The sequence below is a fragment of the Orycteropus afer genome, unplaced genomic scaffold, assembly GCF_000298275.1.
Source record: "Orycteropus afer afer isolate SDZICR_OR568_19922 unplaced genomic scaffold, OryAfe1.0 scaffold00027, whole genome shotgun sequence".
In the NCBI taxonomy this organism is placed as follows: domain Eukaryota; kingdom Metazoa; phylum Chordata; class Mammalia; order Tubulidentata; family Orycteropodidae; genus Orycteropus; species Orycteropus afer.
In genome coordinates, this window is record NW_006921614.1 from 8,491,525 (window position 1) to 8,508,716 (window position 17,192).

Below are 17,192 nucleotides of genomic sequence, written 5' to 3' on the forward strand. Positions count from 1 at the left end.
TGGCCTGATAATAGGATCCCTTTAAGGTATCCTCCTTGCACAGTTCACCACATGTCTGTCACCTGGGGAAACCAACTTGCCCCTATCTTGCCTCAGTCTACTGAAAGCTAAAAGCTCACGGAAGAAGCTACATCACTTATGCAGTCACTTTAACAAGAACGGTCACAATACAACTCAACTCAACATCTATTCACTCTCTATACAGAAAGAGAAATACTCTGCTCAAAAACTAGAGTTTACACTGTGAACTTCAGGCTCTTAACTGCAGGGCAGGGTCTCACAACCTGGGCACTGACACTTTGGGCCCATCACTCTTAGTTGTGGAGTCAGATATTGTGTTGTCACATTTTGAGCAGCATCCCAGTCCTCTACCCACTAGTATGTCCTTAGTTGTGACAACCAAAGTCTCCAAACATTGCTAACTGTTCCTTGAGGGAGAGGCAAAACCACCCTGCTTGGGGACCAAGGCTCTAGTGGTACCAGATCACAAAGAAGACACTAGAAGTGATAGCTTTTTAAGATGTGTCCAGTGGGAACTTTTTAATGACCTCAAGCTGTTAAGGATCTTTCTGAGTTAAAGTGAACTCTAAGACCTCCATTCCTTAGAACATTTGGTCTAAAGGCACCACCTCCAAATTGCCTCACCCACAACGTGTATAGATATTGTTTAATTTTTCCCCAGACCAGCATCAATACTGTCCATCTCCTTAGACCATACGATGTTGTGAGGTCATGCTTTCTACCCTTTTAATCTCCTCAATGGTAATAACTCCCGTATACAGCATAACCCGGCTGTGTAGAAAGTAATGACTCTTTTCCATGGGAACTTGGCAGTGCCTATTAGGAGAGTTCCACACAGGGGCAGCACAGCACAAGGAGTAAGACAAATGGCATAGGCATGCCTTCCATGTCTTCATCTGTCCCATATAGACCCATACAGAGAGGCACCACCCAGAATAAGCTGGTGAGAATTGGGAGCATGCATTGCAACTGAGTTTTCAACATGCTTGGTCAATAGGGCCAGACTACAAAACTGAACAGGAGAGTTCATTGACTTGGGGCTTTTGTGATAGATAAGACTAAACACCCTGGCAAGTCTGTTTGGGGAAGTTGTGACCTCACTACTAGGGTGACTCCTAGAAGCAAGGGAATGTGGTGCCATGCTAATTGAGGGTGACAGTGAAGAGCATGGGCAGAGTGGGTAAAGACAGCTTATGGAGCTTATGGCCAGCATCAGGGGGAGGATCATGGCACAGGGCCCTGGGGTTCTAAAACAAAGCCAGGCTAGTCTAGTCCCACAGAGAATCATAGGCCTTTAACAACAACTCCTGGAGTACTCATTGGTCTTGGTAGAGACAGCACCTGACTGTGGGATACCAGATGACCATGCATGAGAAATGTCCCTCGGATATCCCAGTCCCAGAGTTGGGCAGTTCCAGCAGTAGCCATTGTGAGGAACACATGGTATGTCTGGGATCTGGCACCAACACACACACACACATACACACACACTCCTACCTACCTATATGAGTATGTAGCCCAGACCCCCATGTTACTTACCACAACTGTACCAGTGCCCCTTGCTCAGTTCATACCTATGAATACATGGGGACTTCTATGACTGAGGCTGGCACAGAAACAGGGATGGCAACTTTGCTGATCCTTGGCCAGCAGTACAAGGGCCCCTCTGAACGGATGATGTGTCTGGTTGGCCAGTTAGTGTAGGAAGATCAACGTTAGAATATATACTAACCTATGGGTTATAGTGAATGGCCAGGCCAATGTCAGGGGTCTGAAAGAGAAGGACTGAAAAACCGGGGGCAAGGAGGTCTGGCACAGAGCAATGTGGTGGATCTATGGAGAAGTGTGGAAATTGTGGCATCTCATGTTAATGCCCTCAGGGAGCCCGTATCATAGATGAGGGACTAAGCAACTAAAGAAGACAGTAATGTCAGCCAGTGTTGATCACTGGCCACACTAGTGCTAGCATGTGGACACATGAGTTGGAAGGCCTTGGCGTGAGCTGTGTGAGCCTGCCAGCATGGCCTCTACTCACTGAAGGTCATTTAGCTACTGTGGCTGCTGAGTGTCCAATCTGCCAGCCAGATGCCCCAATGCTAAGCCCTCTCAGGGCAACATTCTTCAGGCCACCAATCAAATGGCCACTTGGTGAAAACTGATTTAACATGACTGGACACTCATTCCGGGCATGGGCTGCTTTCCTCTTCAGGGCTTCAGTCAACACCCAGTCACTCTCTGAGCTAAGAACATGTACTCCACTAGCAGAGGACATCACCAACACTGTGTTAGACCAGAGACCTACTTCACAGCAAAGGGATGCGGAGTGGGCCCAGGACCTTGTGGGACTGTTGGCTTAAGTTGCCATTTGGAAGCTACTAGCCTGGCGGCTGGTGGTACAGGTGAAGACAGTCTGGAGGTGGCTCTAAGGGGAAGGCTGCCATCTTCCACTTCATGGGACATACACTAAATCAGAGGCTTACATCTAGTCCCGTGTCCCCAGGAGGAAGATGTGGCATGCAGTAAAGGGGAAAGAAGTCGGAGTGGCCCCCTTCCCATCACTCCTGATGATCTGCTGAGGGATGTTGTGTCTTCTGTCCTTTCAACTCCAGGCTCTGCTGGGCCCCAGAGGGGACATATGTTTGCTAGCAGACATAGCCTGAAGTTTCCCTGAACGTAAAGCTATGGCCACTGCCTGCACTCTTGCTGCTCTCTGTATCTGGGGCTGGCAGTCAAGGAATTTCATTCAAACAGGGTTATCTGACCTTGCTAATCAGGAAGAGGCAGAGCCACTGTTATATAACAGGGTAGGACAGGAACCTAGGAAGCTACATGAGGCCTAGTGGTACTCCTTTGTAAAGTGGACAAGTATAAGCAATTCCCTCCTGAGAAGGGCATGGTGATCAGGGGCTCAGACCTGTCCAGGGCAAGAGTCACACCAGTGAGTCAGCAGAAGTGGTGGCTGTGTGTGTGTGTTTATGTATGTATCCATAACGGGGAAGGGTGATAATGAAATCACATGTAGCCATGAGACCAGTGGGGGCTGTTGCTGGTCCTACTGACCTTCCTACTCCTCTTCTTTCACATTTTAAACTTTGTTTTTTGAGTAAGTTTAGATTTAGAGAAAAATTATATTAGTACAAAGAGTTCCCATATAACCTTAAATCAACTCTTCCTAATGTTAATATCTTACAATGATCAAAACCAGAACATTAACACTGACATAATACAAAATTAACTTAGTCAAAGTTCTCCAGTTTTCCCACTAATGTTCTTTTTCTGGAGCAGTGCCCTACACTGCATTCAGCTGTCATGTCTCCTTGGCCTCCTCTAATCTGTGACTGTTTCCCTGTCTTTCCTTTTGTGTTTCATGACTTGATACTTTAGAAGAAGACTGGTCCAGCTGTTTTGTAGAATGTTCTATTTGGTTTTGCTTGTTTTCTTGTAGTTAGGCTGAGGCGATGCATTTTTGGTATGAATCGTGCAGGAGTGGCACTGTGTCCTTCTGTGTATGTCATATTAAAGCATACCAGAGGTCAAAAGTCTTATTTCTGGTTAACAATGATCATTCAGTAAGTGACATGTTAGGTTTCTCCACTGTGAAGTTATTATCTTCTCTTTTGTAAAGAGAGGATGCAAATATCCCTTTTCTCATCATACTTTCACCTTCAATTTTAGTGCCCACTAATGGTTCTTGCCTTTAACAATTGCTAGTTAATCTTCTAGGTCTTCCCTGAGGAAGAGAGGCCAGCCCATTAGAGTCCTGGGAGCTGCTCCCCAAAAGGCTGTGAAGAGGTGGATCTAATGGTACAAGGGATGGACTGTGGTGGTCACAGAGGTGTGCTTCCCAGACCACCTTCAAGGAAGGCTTGCTGCCCAGCTGCTGGGAATGTGTCAGATAGCCACGAACTGTCAGTCGTTTCAGGGTTCACCTCAGCTGCAGAGTGCCTCCTTGTCTAAGGGCACGCACCCTTCTGGGGCAGCCCACATCCAAAGGCTGGTAGACATAAAAGCCTGGCCATCCTCGCCCCCCACAGGACAACTGGGGCTGTTATGTTCCAGAGCTACCCACAGGGCTATTGGATCTGTCAGACCTGCATCACAGTGTCATATCTCCCTCCCTCTAGTCCTAGATCCTTCTCCTTCCTTTCAACAGGTGCCTGATTACCTAATAATTTCCCTACATGCCAAACTTAAGAGTGTTTCTGAGGAATCCAACCCTGACCTTACCACTTCCCCTATTTCAAGGAATCAGGAATAAGATACGTGTAACTGGTTGACAAATCACAAGCTACAGCACAAACACAAACTATCATTATGGATGGATTAAAGAGTTAAAAATAAAACCCCAAAACTATGCAGGAAAAAACCCTCTTAAGCTACTTTGCTCCCTCATTCCTTTCTCTTAAAAGAAAGCTTTTAGACTGCCAGGTAAAGAATCTTTCCATTGCAAACTGTGTTTGTCTGGATTTAATAGTATCAAATATCAGTGTTAGTTATCAAAAGATAATGTACTTCTCACTGAATAAGGTCCTTCTCTAGGAAATGATGCAAAACTGTGTTGATACACAGTATATGAATCAAAACAGGAAAAAGGTCTCTGGTTTAATAAATTAAAAACAGAAGTTAATGAACAAAAATTAAGCATAAATGCATTTGATGGAAAGTTCTCACAGAATGACACTTTACATATATTTAGGAAAATAAAAACCCAGTTAGATTTCTTCAGGAAGGTTTCCAGAATGCGTTTTTTAAAAAAGTACTCACAGATGCTCCTCCCATAATCTTGGGAAACATAACGGTAGAACAGCCATCTGGACTCTGTCCGAAGGTGGTATAAGGTGTTTGAAACCAGGCTTTCTCGTTAGCCCAGACCACATCACAAAGAGGCAATATAGATGCTCCTAGTCCAATGGCTGGGCCATTTACTGCTACAATGATAGGCTTCTTAAACTGAATAAAAGTATTCACGAAGTTTCTAAAATGAAGCATATATGAGGAATTACTCAAAACATTGCATATTTGAGCAGTAGAAAAGTCTACCATTTTATAATTCAATTTACTAAGATGCAAACTCTAGAAATCACTAGAGTTGAGGTTCATTTAAGACCTTCTCCTGGGAACTGTGGACTATGGATTTATTTTCTGCATGTTGTGAAGGCTTAATGATTATCTGTACACCACATCCCATGTAGGAATTGGCTGTGGCTTAACTATCTATATACGAAATGTGAAGATTAGAATTAAATCATAGCCCAAAGCTGTTTTTGTATTTGCAGTCTGGCTTTTGGACTCTAAGACCAGTACGTCTCGCTCCTCATTATTTCCTCCAAGATATGAGAGGCCCCAAAAACATTCTGGGTTTCCTATGACAAACTAAGAAGCTATTCCAGACAAAATGTGGCCCAAGGCATACTGAGAAGAACAGTGGACCAGGGGTCAGAAACCATGGGCCTAAGCTTGCTGTGTGATCTCAGAGAGCTCACTGATATTTCTGAAACCACAGATCTTTCCAGAGTTTATAATGAGCTATAGGGCAATCCTACTTCCGTAGTGATACTGCCTTGGAAACCCAAGGAGGGGTCGCTATGAGTCGGGGCCGATTCGACGGCAAACAACAACAACAACATACCTAGTAATATGGGGGATGTGGAGGCCAAGTGACCCACAAGGCTAGTAAAGACCCAAGGTCAACAACCAAGATGTGTGTCTACACAACATGACCTGCTCCCATGCGTGGTATGGGAGCTCAAAGGAAAGGGGATGAAGGGAGGGCTGCCTTCACAGAGGATGTGGACATTTACAACCAAGCCAACGCTATTTTTGGATGTCTCAGGATTAGACTGGAAAAGCAAGCTGCTTTTCGATTTTGGGTAGGTTGGGAATATGTATCTTCTTTCCACCACCAAAATCAGATTTTATGTTCAGTGGTTGTTTTTTTGTTATGCTTTAACACAGTGCAGAAGAGGACAACACACAGTAAAATAAACACAATCTGAATTCTAGCTCAGTGTAAGAGACTAACCAGAGCTTGTCACACATGGGATTCTGAACCTGACCCCCATCTTCAGTACTGAAAATGACAGCTTAGATGTGCTTTAAATCCAGTAGTTTGTAAGTAGACCAATCAGGTTTGATCTTCTCTGAAAGCCATCACTTGGCATCTTAGTCCCCCGAATCACCATTAACAACAGAGTGGTATTCTGCCTTCACTTTTTTTTTTTTTTTACAGAGGGGCAGATTAGAGAGGTGTGGAGGTAGGGGTGTGTGTGAGAGAGAAGGGGTGTGTGGCTTAGAAGCCTACAAACTCAACTCCAGCCACATTCTCAAAGGCTTCCTACACTCCCTCCCATAAGGTGTATAGGATCTTTCCTCTGAAGGAGAATTAAGTCATTCAAATGAATGAGTTGCATGAAGACTTTCTAAATGAGAGAGCCTGAGGCATTGTTAGAAAGATCACACTAGGTTTTAATGATACAAAGAGAGACAGACAACCTTTTAAATAGACTCTTGAAATAAGTGCAGACAACCTACATTAAGCTACTTCAATTCTGCTGCCTTTTGAAGATGCTAGGGCAATGACACATGATGGAAAACATTTCCTGTCTCCTTTACTGACTACTCTTGACGAGCAAGGTAACTGCTGAAATAGTCTCTATGACATAGAGCAGATGTTTTCCAATTCAGTCCCCTAGGGGCCCTGGAGCAGCTACACTTTAATCTGTCTCATAGAAACAGAGTGCAAAATATCAACTGTCCCAGTGCTAAAAACATCTGGAAACAATTGATGGGGTGGTAGGTTAACATAAAATTATCAAACTCAGTGTAATAATAAAATGATTCTATAAAGATACTTACAAATAAATATTTCTCGTAATGCTCTCCCCCTCCCAAGTGTTATGTTTGTATAAAATAAAATAAAAAAAACCTCTGCTTTTAGAATAGGTACTGTAAAGGTAGAACTTGGATTTTAACAGGCTGGAGAAAATTTCTTGGAATTAAAAATTTCCCCCAAAAAAATCAATTTTAATTTTTGCCAGAATGAAGAGAGATTGCACATCTACTTCTACATACTGAATTTGGACAAAAACTACATCTAAAACTGGGGAGCACAGCTGAGAAGGGTATGAGCTAACTAACCATACTGGAGAGAAGCCATCTTCCCTTTTCAGAGGACACAACTCGGCAATTCTCATGTGTGAGCTGATGCCATAAATGAACATGGTCCCCAAAGAAATTAACTCTAGTTTAAAAACAAAAACAACCAAACATCTTCATGGAAACGCTCTACTGTTTAGCTGAAACTTCCCTGGGCCCTGGAGGCCTGGTCAAAGCCACCCAGCTAGCAGGTGGGGAGGTGGGAATGGAGGCCACAGCACTCAAGGAGGGCCTGTTCACTGTTCATACAGAAAGTGTATTTTAAAACACAATAAAAATACCTGCCAAGTTCAAACGGGCACAGTGCAACAGGGTGTTAAAGGCTGTGGGGTATGGCAGGGAAGGATAAAGACTACATTTTACACAAGATTAGTTAAAAATAATTATAATTAAACAATATAAAAATTGCATAAGGTCAACAGTGTTGGAATTGTTTGGGAGAAATCAGGGAACAAGTACCTAAAGTTCTAAGAGTTGGTCCAAAGACATTTTTCAACTCCTCTTTTTGAATGTACAGAATAGGACCGACTGGAAGAGAGGTCAAGTTCTAGCTGTACATCTACACCCTCGCTCTTCTCTCCCCAAATCCTATAGCCTGTTTCAGGGGACTGCTTGTCAGGGGCCCCTTGTCTCATTCCATCAGGGTAGAAGACATCTTACTCAGGAAGAGGAGGTTCTCATCCTCCAGACACAATGCAGCAGCTATTGGTACCTACAGACGTCATAAGTGTGGTATTTTAAACTGATCTGCAGTAATTTTGTTTTTAATCACTAATATGTCAAGTATTTTATTACAACTAGGTAGTCTGCACACTGGTTACTTTTGCAGTTTGCACTAATTCCAATAATAGTTAATTACACTCGTTATCAGACAACTTAATCTTTAATCTTCATTTTCCCTGCTATACTTGAGGAAACTTACTGGAGTAAAGTTCTTTGCCTCAAAGTTTTAAGAAATTTGAAACAAGACTAGAATATGTTAAGATACCACAGAAACTATATATATATATATGTATATATATACACACACACACATACATACACAAATATATAAAGAGCTTTATGTATAAAAGCCAATTTTATACATGTAAAAATTAATTTAAATGCAAATGTACACAAGTAAAGGTTAAGTGAATCCAGTGTAACTAATTATTTTTCTGATCCTGCCAGAGTATGTATTTTTCTTTAAAAAAAAAATCACATTGACAGAGATATACTCATTTAAAGCAGCAGCAACTGGGTTTTCCTAAACTTGGCTTTTTCCTAGAATTCCAATTCAGCATTTTGCAGTGGGACAAGGGGAGAAGGATGGGAATGGGGAGCTGGTGACAATAACATTTGAAGTTACCTAAGAGTTTAACAAATGATATCTCTATTCAAATCTCTCTTGGTTTATCTTTGCTCTGTTTTTTCTAGCCCCAACCATAAAGCCTTACCCACTGCCAAGGGCAAGTCAACACTGCAGGAGTAGGCAGAACCAGGGCTGAGAATGAGTGAGAACTGGCACCTAACTGTGGGAAGTCAGTAAGGGAAAGCTGAACCAGACCTTAGAAGGCAGTGGCTGACAAATCCTATTTTCTTATTGTAGCAAAGTTACCAAAAAGTGCAGTTTCATGTACACATCAAGTGAGAGAAAATAGAAAACATACACAGTCACTATATGAAGCAAAATGGTTAAGATGGCTTGTGTTTGAGAAATGAAAATTAACGTAATTCATACCGAAAGGATGGAATGAGTCGATAATTAGGAATGTCTACAAGCTGTCTTAGAGGTATAGTCAATCTTTCATAGGATTAGTGCACCGATCAAGCAATTTAGTTTCAAATAACAAAATGTTCCCATCCAGGGAGTCCATCACAAATTTGAAATTACTTAGGAAACTGGAAATAATACTTAATAAAAATCAGGTAATTAAATTACAAACAATTTATGGAAAAAACAAAACAACCATCATATGATAGCCTAAAAAATAATGATGCCTAAAGGGACTAAAAAATAGATAACCTACTAAATGTATGTGTATACAGTATGAGAAAATATATTAATTTTGCAAACAATGGAAACTGTTATGAAAGGCTAAAGGCCCATAATTCTTAGATCTGGGGGTTTTAGGGCAATGCTGTCAGAACCATCATGGGAAATCTGTCAGGAGAGATGCCTGCCTCACTCAGACCCACCAAAACAGGAAAAAGAACCCTTACCCACCCTACTGTGCACCCCTGGAATGGTGAAGATGACTCCCAGTGTCAGTTATGCTTAGGGCTTAGCTAGGCAAACCCCATTAACTACCAAAGAAGCTCAATTTTAATTCTCCAAATACCTGGAGATGTTGGAGAAGATCCAACTGATTTTATTGCCATTTTGCAAGTCTGCTTCTTCTTAAATTACATCTCTAGAAATTATAAAAACAAACACAGAGGAGTCTGAGGGGTCCTAATACATCATTTAGGGAGGTGAGTAGAAAGAAAGAAATAATCTTTCTGATTGGTGACTGGGTTTCATTCACTTTAAATGAAATTCACCTCTGAAAAGTTAGATACTTTTAACTACATGCATAGTAATGTGCATGGTCCTGAGGGACATGAACTAAATATATATCTGGATATGCTTATAGCAGAGTTAAGTGGTTCTTGGGAAACCTTTTTGGTCCATTATGATAGAGCAGTGGTAAATCTAACAAGAAAGAAAAGGAAAATGTTTCAAAGTCATAATGTCATATGAAAAAAAGCAAATTTTGAAGTAACAGTATAACTGCATTTATTAACAAAACTAAAAAGAAACCTATATAATTTGTATAGACACATATCTATATGAAAATGTTTAGAAAAAGGCTGGGGGGGGGATATACAGCTTAACAGTGGATACCTGTGGGGGTGAAGAGAAGGGGAATCTTTGCTTTCTACTCTATCATCTGGCTTTCTGTGTAGTTGGAACTTAAGATGAACTTGAAAAACAATGTGTACTATGTATATTAAAAATTTTTTTTCATATTTTATTATAGAACTAGCTTGTCACAAAGACTAGCCAATTTATTTGAGTCATGCAAATATTAAGTGGTTATTTGAAAAAAAAAATAAAGACCTTCATTTAAGGGTTGAAGACAAAATAAATGCATAGCAGAGATAATAGAATCTCTGGCTATACATTATCGTGTACTATAATAGTTAGAACATTCACTGAGTCCTCCCCGGGTTCTGCGACGAAATCCATTATTAGCCCAAGGCAAGTAGCAATTTATGCTAGGTCCATGGAAAAGATAGATGATTTAATTAATCTTGCTATTAGGTCTGTCTTTCGGTGGAAGATGGACATTTTATTCACAAAGTTTGTTGGGCCTATTCTACCTGGGAACATGAAAGCAAGACCCCCAAATCAACACCATTTTTACATACCTGATAGCTTCTGCCATCTTAGTGCTTTCTCTTTTTCTATCATCTGTTAAGCGCCGTATAAAATAAATAAAGTCGAGACCGCAACAGAAGACACTGCCCACGGCACTGAGCAGCACCAGCTTGCTGTCGTCAGCAGCAGCTGTGTTTAGTGCACTCTGGACCTCCTTCATCACCTGAAAGCCACCAGAAGTTAAAATGGTAAAGAATACTTTTGATTCAGAATCTAAAAGGATTTTATTATTGGATAATCAGGATCCATGGAAAACGTATTTTTACCAAGTGATACTGTCCTCTCTCTCTATGGTGACTTTAAATCATTTACAAATTTCTTATTTTCTGTAACCAAAGACTGGGAATGCCAATGGGCAGAGTACAAATTACATAACTTGTTATAGAGTATAATTAGAAAGACACTTGACTCTAAGTTACCTTTAAAATTCAATAATCCTTGAGGTCCTCAATAGATAATAAGTTACTTGTTATATTCACTTGACATTTCTACAGTTTGGACAGCAGGTGGCACATTCAACCAGTTCAAAGTAACTAGTTTAGTTCCCATTTTTTCTTTTCTTCTTCTTTTTTTAAACTAGCTTACTACACTTAGGGCAGAAACCAAAATAATTTAGTGGATGAATGCATTAAATACAAGCATGTCAACATGGAAGGGTAGTTTTAGAGGGGCACAGAACCATTTTAAAATGATTTCTATTAAGTATTTAAAAATAACCAGCCCAGCAGGAAGGCAGAGGGACTGTGGAGTCCAAAAATGTACTGGGGACCAGCCCTGAGCCTGTTTAGTTAATGTGACCCTGCCCAGACACACAGACTTTCTGCAGTTTAGTTTCTTGTCTGGAAAACAGGTCACCTAGCTACCCACAAGTAGAAAGTAAACAATTACTAGAACTTAAAATTTTGGTAAAGCATAGTCAGTACAGGTTCAAATCGGATTGCAAATATTCCATAGAATTAGTTTCCAAACCTTCCCACATTGGCTCCCCTCTTCCCCCAAAATCAGTCCCTGGAGCTTATACAGGCATGACCACGTGTGAAGTCACTGTAGCTCTATGCTCTGTTACAAGGCTGAAGAGTATCTGAAGACTAGGATCTTGATGAAGTATGATGCTGAAGGGGCCAGGGCCCAGGGCATTGTCATCTGCCTGAACAAAGAATCCATCAAGAATCTGATGAAGCTACAGAAAAAGCACATGCATGCACACACCATATGATTTGGGGAGGCTCCCCCACGCCTTCCAGACTGAGAACGCCTGGCTTGCTTGGGAGGTGAAAGAGGGCAAAGACAAACCACCATTCCCTTCTCAGCCCAGAAGTGGGACCACAATGATCCATGACGATGAAGATGGCACACTGTCCCAACCTCACCATGGTCACACACCTCACAAATGTCACCTCTGTTTGCTGCCTTCTGGCAAACAGGTTGAACGAGCCCAGGAGATTTAGAAAGAACACAAGGAAGAGTGCTAACTCAGTCAAGCAGCACACAAGCTAACCCTGGACAACCAGGGCCTAGACAAGTATTAACACAAACCACCCCAAAGAATGGTATCTCACCTCTGGATTTAGTGAATTATTCTCTGATGATTTTGTTGATAATAAGATGTGGGTGAAACCATCCTGCTTCCTGACGACAATATCTCTGTATCTGTAGGCACTTTCTGTTTGCCTCACACTGAAACGCAACCGCTTGTCAAAAGGCTGGTCTCTTCTGTCGTCAATAAATTTCCTTTTCCCGGCTGTCACTCCTGTAACAGATGTCTGTATGTTGGTTGTTCCACTGGCTGTTAATGCATCCATAAACGGAGATGTACCTGCCAAGAGTTTGAAATCACAGTGGTCTGTGATGTCCTACCACCAATTCACTCCCCAATGTCCTCTTTGAGTTACGTAAAAATGCCCATTAAAAACCCAAGACTTAATGTAGTAATGCAAGAACATTAAAAATTAGAACCTTTAAAGTGTTTATTTTTAAAGGTCTTTTTTTTCTTCAGAGTCTGACAATGAAAGCACCCTCTTATTTTGCCTAAAAAGTAAAGATGGGAAGGTATTTACTACAAAGTAGCTATGAAAGTTCAGACTTCTGAAGGACGTAATTAAAAAAAAATGGGCCCCATGCAGTGTGTCTATTTTAGGCTTGAAAAGTTGAAACAACTAACTAAACTTTTCAAGAAAATATTAAAGTTGACTCATCTACCATCTAGTCAAATTCTTTTTTCTAAATTCAAGGTAAACCAGTTGCTGCGGAGTTGATTTCAACTCATGGTAACCCCATATGTGCCCCAAAGGGTTCTCAATAGCTAATTTTTCAAAAGTAGATTGCTAGGCCTTTCTTCAAAGGTACATTTGGGAGGACTTGAACCTCCAACCTTTCAGTAGTTGCTGAGCAAGTTAACTGTATCACCAGGGACTCCAAACACAAGGTAGATGTGTATGAACATACCCGATGCCATCGCCCTGTCTCTACTGTACATGGAGTGGTGATGAGGAACCACTTCTAAGCAACAACTTCTTGTGGGACACTCTAAAACTTTACAGTTCTTTTCCATGCTGCCCTGGGATGTGATTATTTAGAAGGTCCATTCTGTAGTCTTAGGTCTACTGCTTTTTAAAACAGCTCTTGAAATATCTGAAGACAGTTATCCTTTCTCCCACCGCACAGAATTTCTGCTCATTTGCTCTTACACTCCTCAATACCAACATGGTTTTTCAAGACAATCTTAAGATGTGGTCTCTTGAACTTAGTATTTATTATAATAAAGTGAAGGGTTTAATTTTAATATTTTAGTAGGATTCTCAACATATGTCAGGGTTAAGAATTCAAGACAAATAATTATCCTCCTACACATGAGCCATGTAGCTATCATTTAACCTGGTAATGAATACAATCTGTGGATAGACAAAAAAGGGAGAGAAATGAAATAAATAAATAAATAAGATCAGACTTTGCTAATAAAATTAGTAATGCTGGAAGTTCTCTAAGGGGAAGATCATGAAGAATTGGGAATCAAAATTATTTCCTCCAAACGAAAGAAGATAAACCAAAGCCACCAGAAAGGACTCCTGAGTAGCAATTTTAAGGAAGCCAAATAAGCTTCTTGGCAGAACAAACCTGACTTTGACTTTCACTTAGTTGGTACAAAGAATACTATGCATCTTAATCTTTGGAGTTTTTATTAACACCCCCCCCCCCAAAAAAAAAGATTGTAGAAGTTCTCCCTCTACCCTCTAGTCAGCCACTGGGGTTGGTTTCTTATCCATCTTTCCAGAGTTTATTTATATACAAGAAATGAGAATGTATATTCCCCCCCCCCACCCCTTTAAATAGGGAGCTCTGGTGGTGTAGTACCTAAGGCATTTTTGACTGCTAACCAGAAGGCTGGCAGTTCAAACCCATCAGCCGCTCCTCATTAGGTAGGTTGGGCAATCTACTTCCTTAGTGACACTGCCTTGGAAACCGAAGGAGGGGTCGCTATGAGTCGGATTCAACTCCATCGTAGTGTGTTACATTTTTGCCCTTTAAAGAAATGCAGCATACCAGATCTAGTGTTTTATCTTGCTTTTTAATTCCTTTGACTGTATGTTGGCAATCTTTCTCTATCAGGATATAGTTTCCTTATTCTTTTTCAATGCAGTTCACTGTGTAGATAGACTGTAACTCATCTTACCAATACACACTGGAATACACAATATCATCCATTTATCTTCTGATATTAGAAACAATGCTGCCATGCATAACCTGACCTGTACCATCCCACTGCTGGCAAATCTACAGGATAAATCCCTAGAAACCAGCCAAAGGTTATACACCTTTTGAATGAAATTGTTAAAATGCCCCCCCTAAAGGATTTACACCCTAGAGTATTTTCAACTGAAAAAGCATTTAATGAAATACTACTACTACAATACCATGCTGATTAATTCTACCTTCTGAAAAACCCAGCAATGCTCTTTTCACTCTTCAAACTCTCCTTCTCTAACAGATCCTACCCCGTCTATCCATATTTAACAACATTCTTCCATCTCTTTTACCCTCAGAACCCTCCCTCAATCTGTTCTTCTCAGCCACTGTCTCTTCTCCCCCCATCTCAGCCTCACCTGGTATACACTTTCCATGTCTAATTTTCCCTCTGTTCATCATTCTTCAACCTCTCCAATCTAGTCAGCTAGAATCAACATGATCAGATAACTCCTTCATTATGGAGAAATGAACAATGAATTATTCTGAATCTTTGAGCCTGGGTGACCAGGAGATAGAGGACATCCATGGGGGAGTTTGGAGTAGTCGAGAGGAAGAAAATCTGGTTCTATACATGGTGGACATCCAGGCGGATGTGCTACAGAGCTCAGAGGTAGGGGTGGAAAAGTCTAGGTTGGAGATTAGTACTTACTTTGCTGTCCAGAACTGATGGCTAGACTGTAAAGCAGGAGCTCCAAAGGGAGGAGCAAGCTGAATGAGCCTGCTGTGAGTGCTGGTTTGTTGTTGTTGTTATTTGCCATCGAATCGGCCCCGACTCATAGCGACCCCTCCTTGGGTTTCCGAGGCAGTATCACTACGGAAGTAGGAATGCCCAACCTTCCTTCCGAGGAGTGGCTGGTGGGTTTGAACCGCCAGCCTTCTGGTTAGCAGTCAAGTGCCTTAGGCACTATGCTACCAGAGCTCCTTGAGTGCTGGTAGAGGGTGGGAAAAAAAAAAGCCTTATGGGGCCTGGAGAAGCAGGAAGGAAAGAATGTCATGGTAATGAGGACATGTCAATAGTAGCATGGACTGTAGAGTGGTAGAGGAGAACAGAAAAGAGGTAATGTGAGGGTAAGTTAAGGTCCACCAGTAAACCTAGGCAAGTCACTTCACTAGAATACGAAGGGGAGAAGGTACATACAATGAAAGATGGGCAAAAATCATTAAATAGGAAAAAAAATCCAAATCAAGAATTCATTAAAATTTTGTGTTAGAGTACACAGAATATTTGAAAGTTTAATGTGTATCATACTAACAGTAAAAAAGATATAATCCATAACCACCAGGCTTAGGGTCTGAAGAATAAACTCAATTTAATTCCAGCTTCTTCTCTTCTGGTTCCAAAATCCAGGGAAATCTCTTGGGGCTAAAGGGTCCTAGAGAAATACAGTTATAGGTGAGAGAACACTAATACTTAGATGATGGCTGAGAATAATAATTTCCCCACCTAAAAGGAGACCAAGTGGCACAGTAAGAGTTACAAGGACACAGATTTAGGGCAGGCAAAGACCCGTCCTCCCTGAAAGGGCTCCTGCAGAGCACACAGAGTGTACCAATACTGTCATATGAGAGATATTTGGGCCGTTAAGGGTACTTACATCCTGAACTGAGAAAAGCCCTGGTGGTGTAGTAGTTAAGTGCTTAGCTGCTAACTGAAAGATCACCAGTGATTCAAAACCCACCAGGTGCTCCAAAGGTGTGGCAGTCTGCTTCCATAAACATTACAGTCTTGGAAACCCTATGGGACAGTTCTACTCTGTCCTGTAGCATTGCTATGAGTCAGTTCCAACTTGACAGTAATGGGTTTTTTGGTTTTGGTACCCAGAACTGAACTTTTAATTGGTGCCATATCAAGTGTTGCACTGGGGGCTGCTTCTCACTAGGACAAAGCTCTCAACCTGGCGCTGTTTTTCTTTTTGTCTAGAAAGGCATCATTCCTTAAACTCTCCACATATTCTTCCTGGTGGCTTTCTTCCACAGAAGCAGGCAGCTATTGGGTGCATGCAATCTTTACCTCCAAGCTTCAGGAAAAAAAAAACACAAAAACGGGGTTTCCTTTGAGGCACAAGCACCTACGGAGCTATTCATGGTTCTGCAAATTTACAAATCAATTCATTTTGGCTCAGGCTGACCAAGACTGCTTAATTTGGCGTTCAGCTTCTTCTGTAAAAACTGTGTAGGCTCCAGGGTGCCATAAAGATCTCTGATTTAAGACTCCATGACCTCACAGGTGCCTAAACTATATGTCTTTCCCAGTATGATTTCTGAGACGGTCTGTTATCCATCTACCCCTGGATATTTGACATCCAGGTGTGCACTATTTAGGTGGATAAAACTGGATCAATAATCTTGAGATCACAGACTGCCAACACTGAGCTAGGTTCTGCCTTCCATTACTCCCTCCTCCATCCTCATCCTTTATGTCCCTCTGCCCCCATTCCTTACAATCTAGTCAATGTTTTCCTGCGACCCAGGTTTGTGCCCATCTTGGGGTGTTTGCACCTGATGTTCCCTCTGCCTAGAATGCTCTTTCCCTAGAGCTTCAAATGCCTGTGCTGGATGCTCATAGGGACTGTGGCTCCAATGTTGTTTCCTCTAACAATCCTCTCCAATCCAGCCATCTAATGCTAAGCCTCTCTAACTGCTATTCACATGACTTGGGTGTGTTTCTGTGTAGAACTACTCACCAAAGTTGTTATTTTTTTCTCATTTGATTTTTAGTTATAGTATGTATTATCCATCTATGCCACCAAACTCCATGAAAGCAGGGTTCTTGTTTATCTACTTCACTAGTATTAGTGCCTAGGGCACTTGACTGCTAACCAGAAGGCTGGCGGTTCAAACCCACCAGCCACTCCTCGGAAGGAAGATG

General features: G+C 41.5%; 1 protein-coding gene across 1 annotated transcript in view; it reads right to left on the reverse strand.

Annotated features, from left to right (window-relative positions):
- CDYL (chromodomain Y like) overlaps nt 1–17,192 on the reverse strand; it is a 161,556-nt gene that overhangs the window by 6,131 nt on the left and 138,233 nt on the right. The window contains exons 3-5 of the mRNA XM_007935353.2: nt 12,139–12,395; nt 10,570–10,742; nt 4,786–4,996 (exon numbers count right to left, since the gene is read on the reverse strand). Coding sequence (XP_007933544.2) covers nt 4,786–4,996; nt 10,570–10,742; nt 12,139–12,395 — 641 coding nt within the window. The remainder of the gene's footprint in view (nt 1–4,785; nt 4,997–10,569; nt 10,743–12,138; nt 12,396–17,192) is intronic.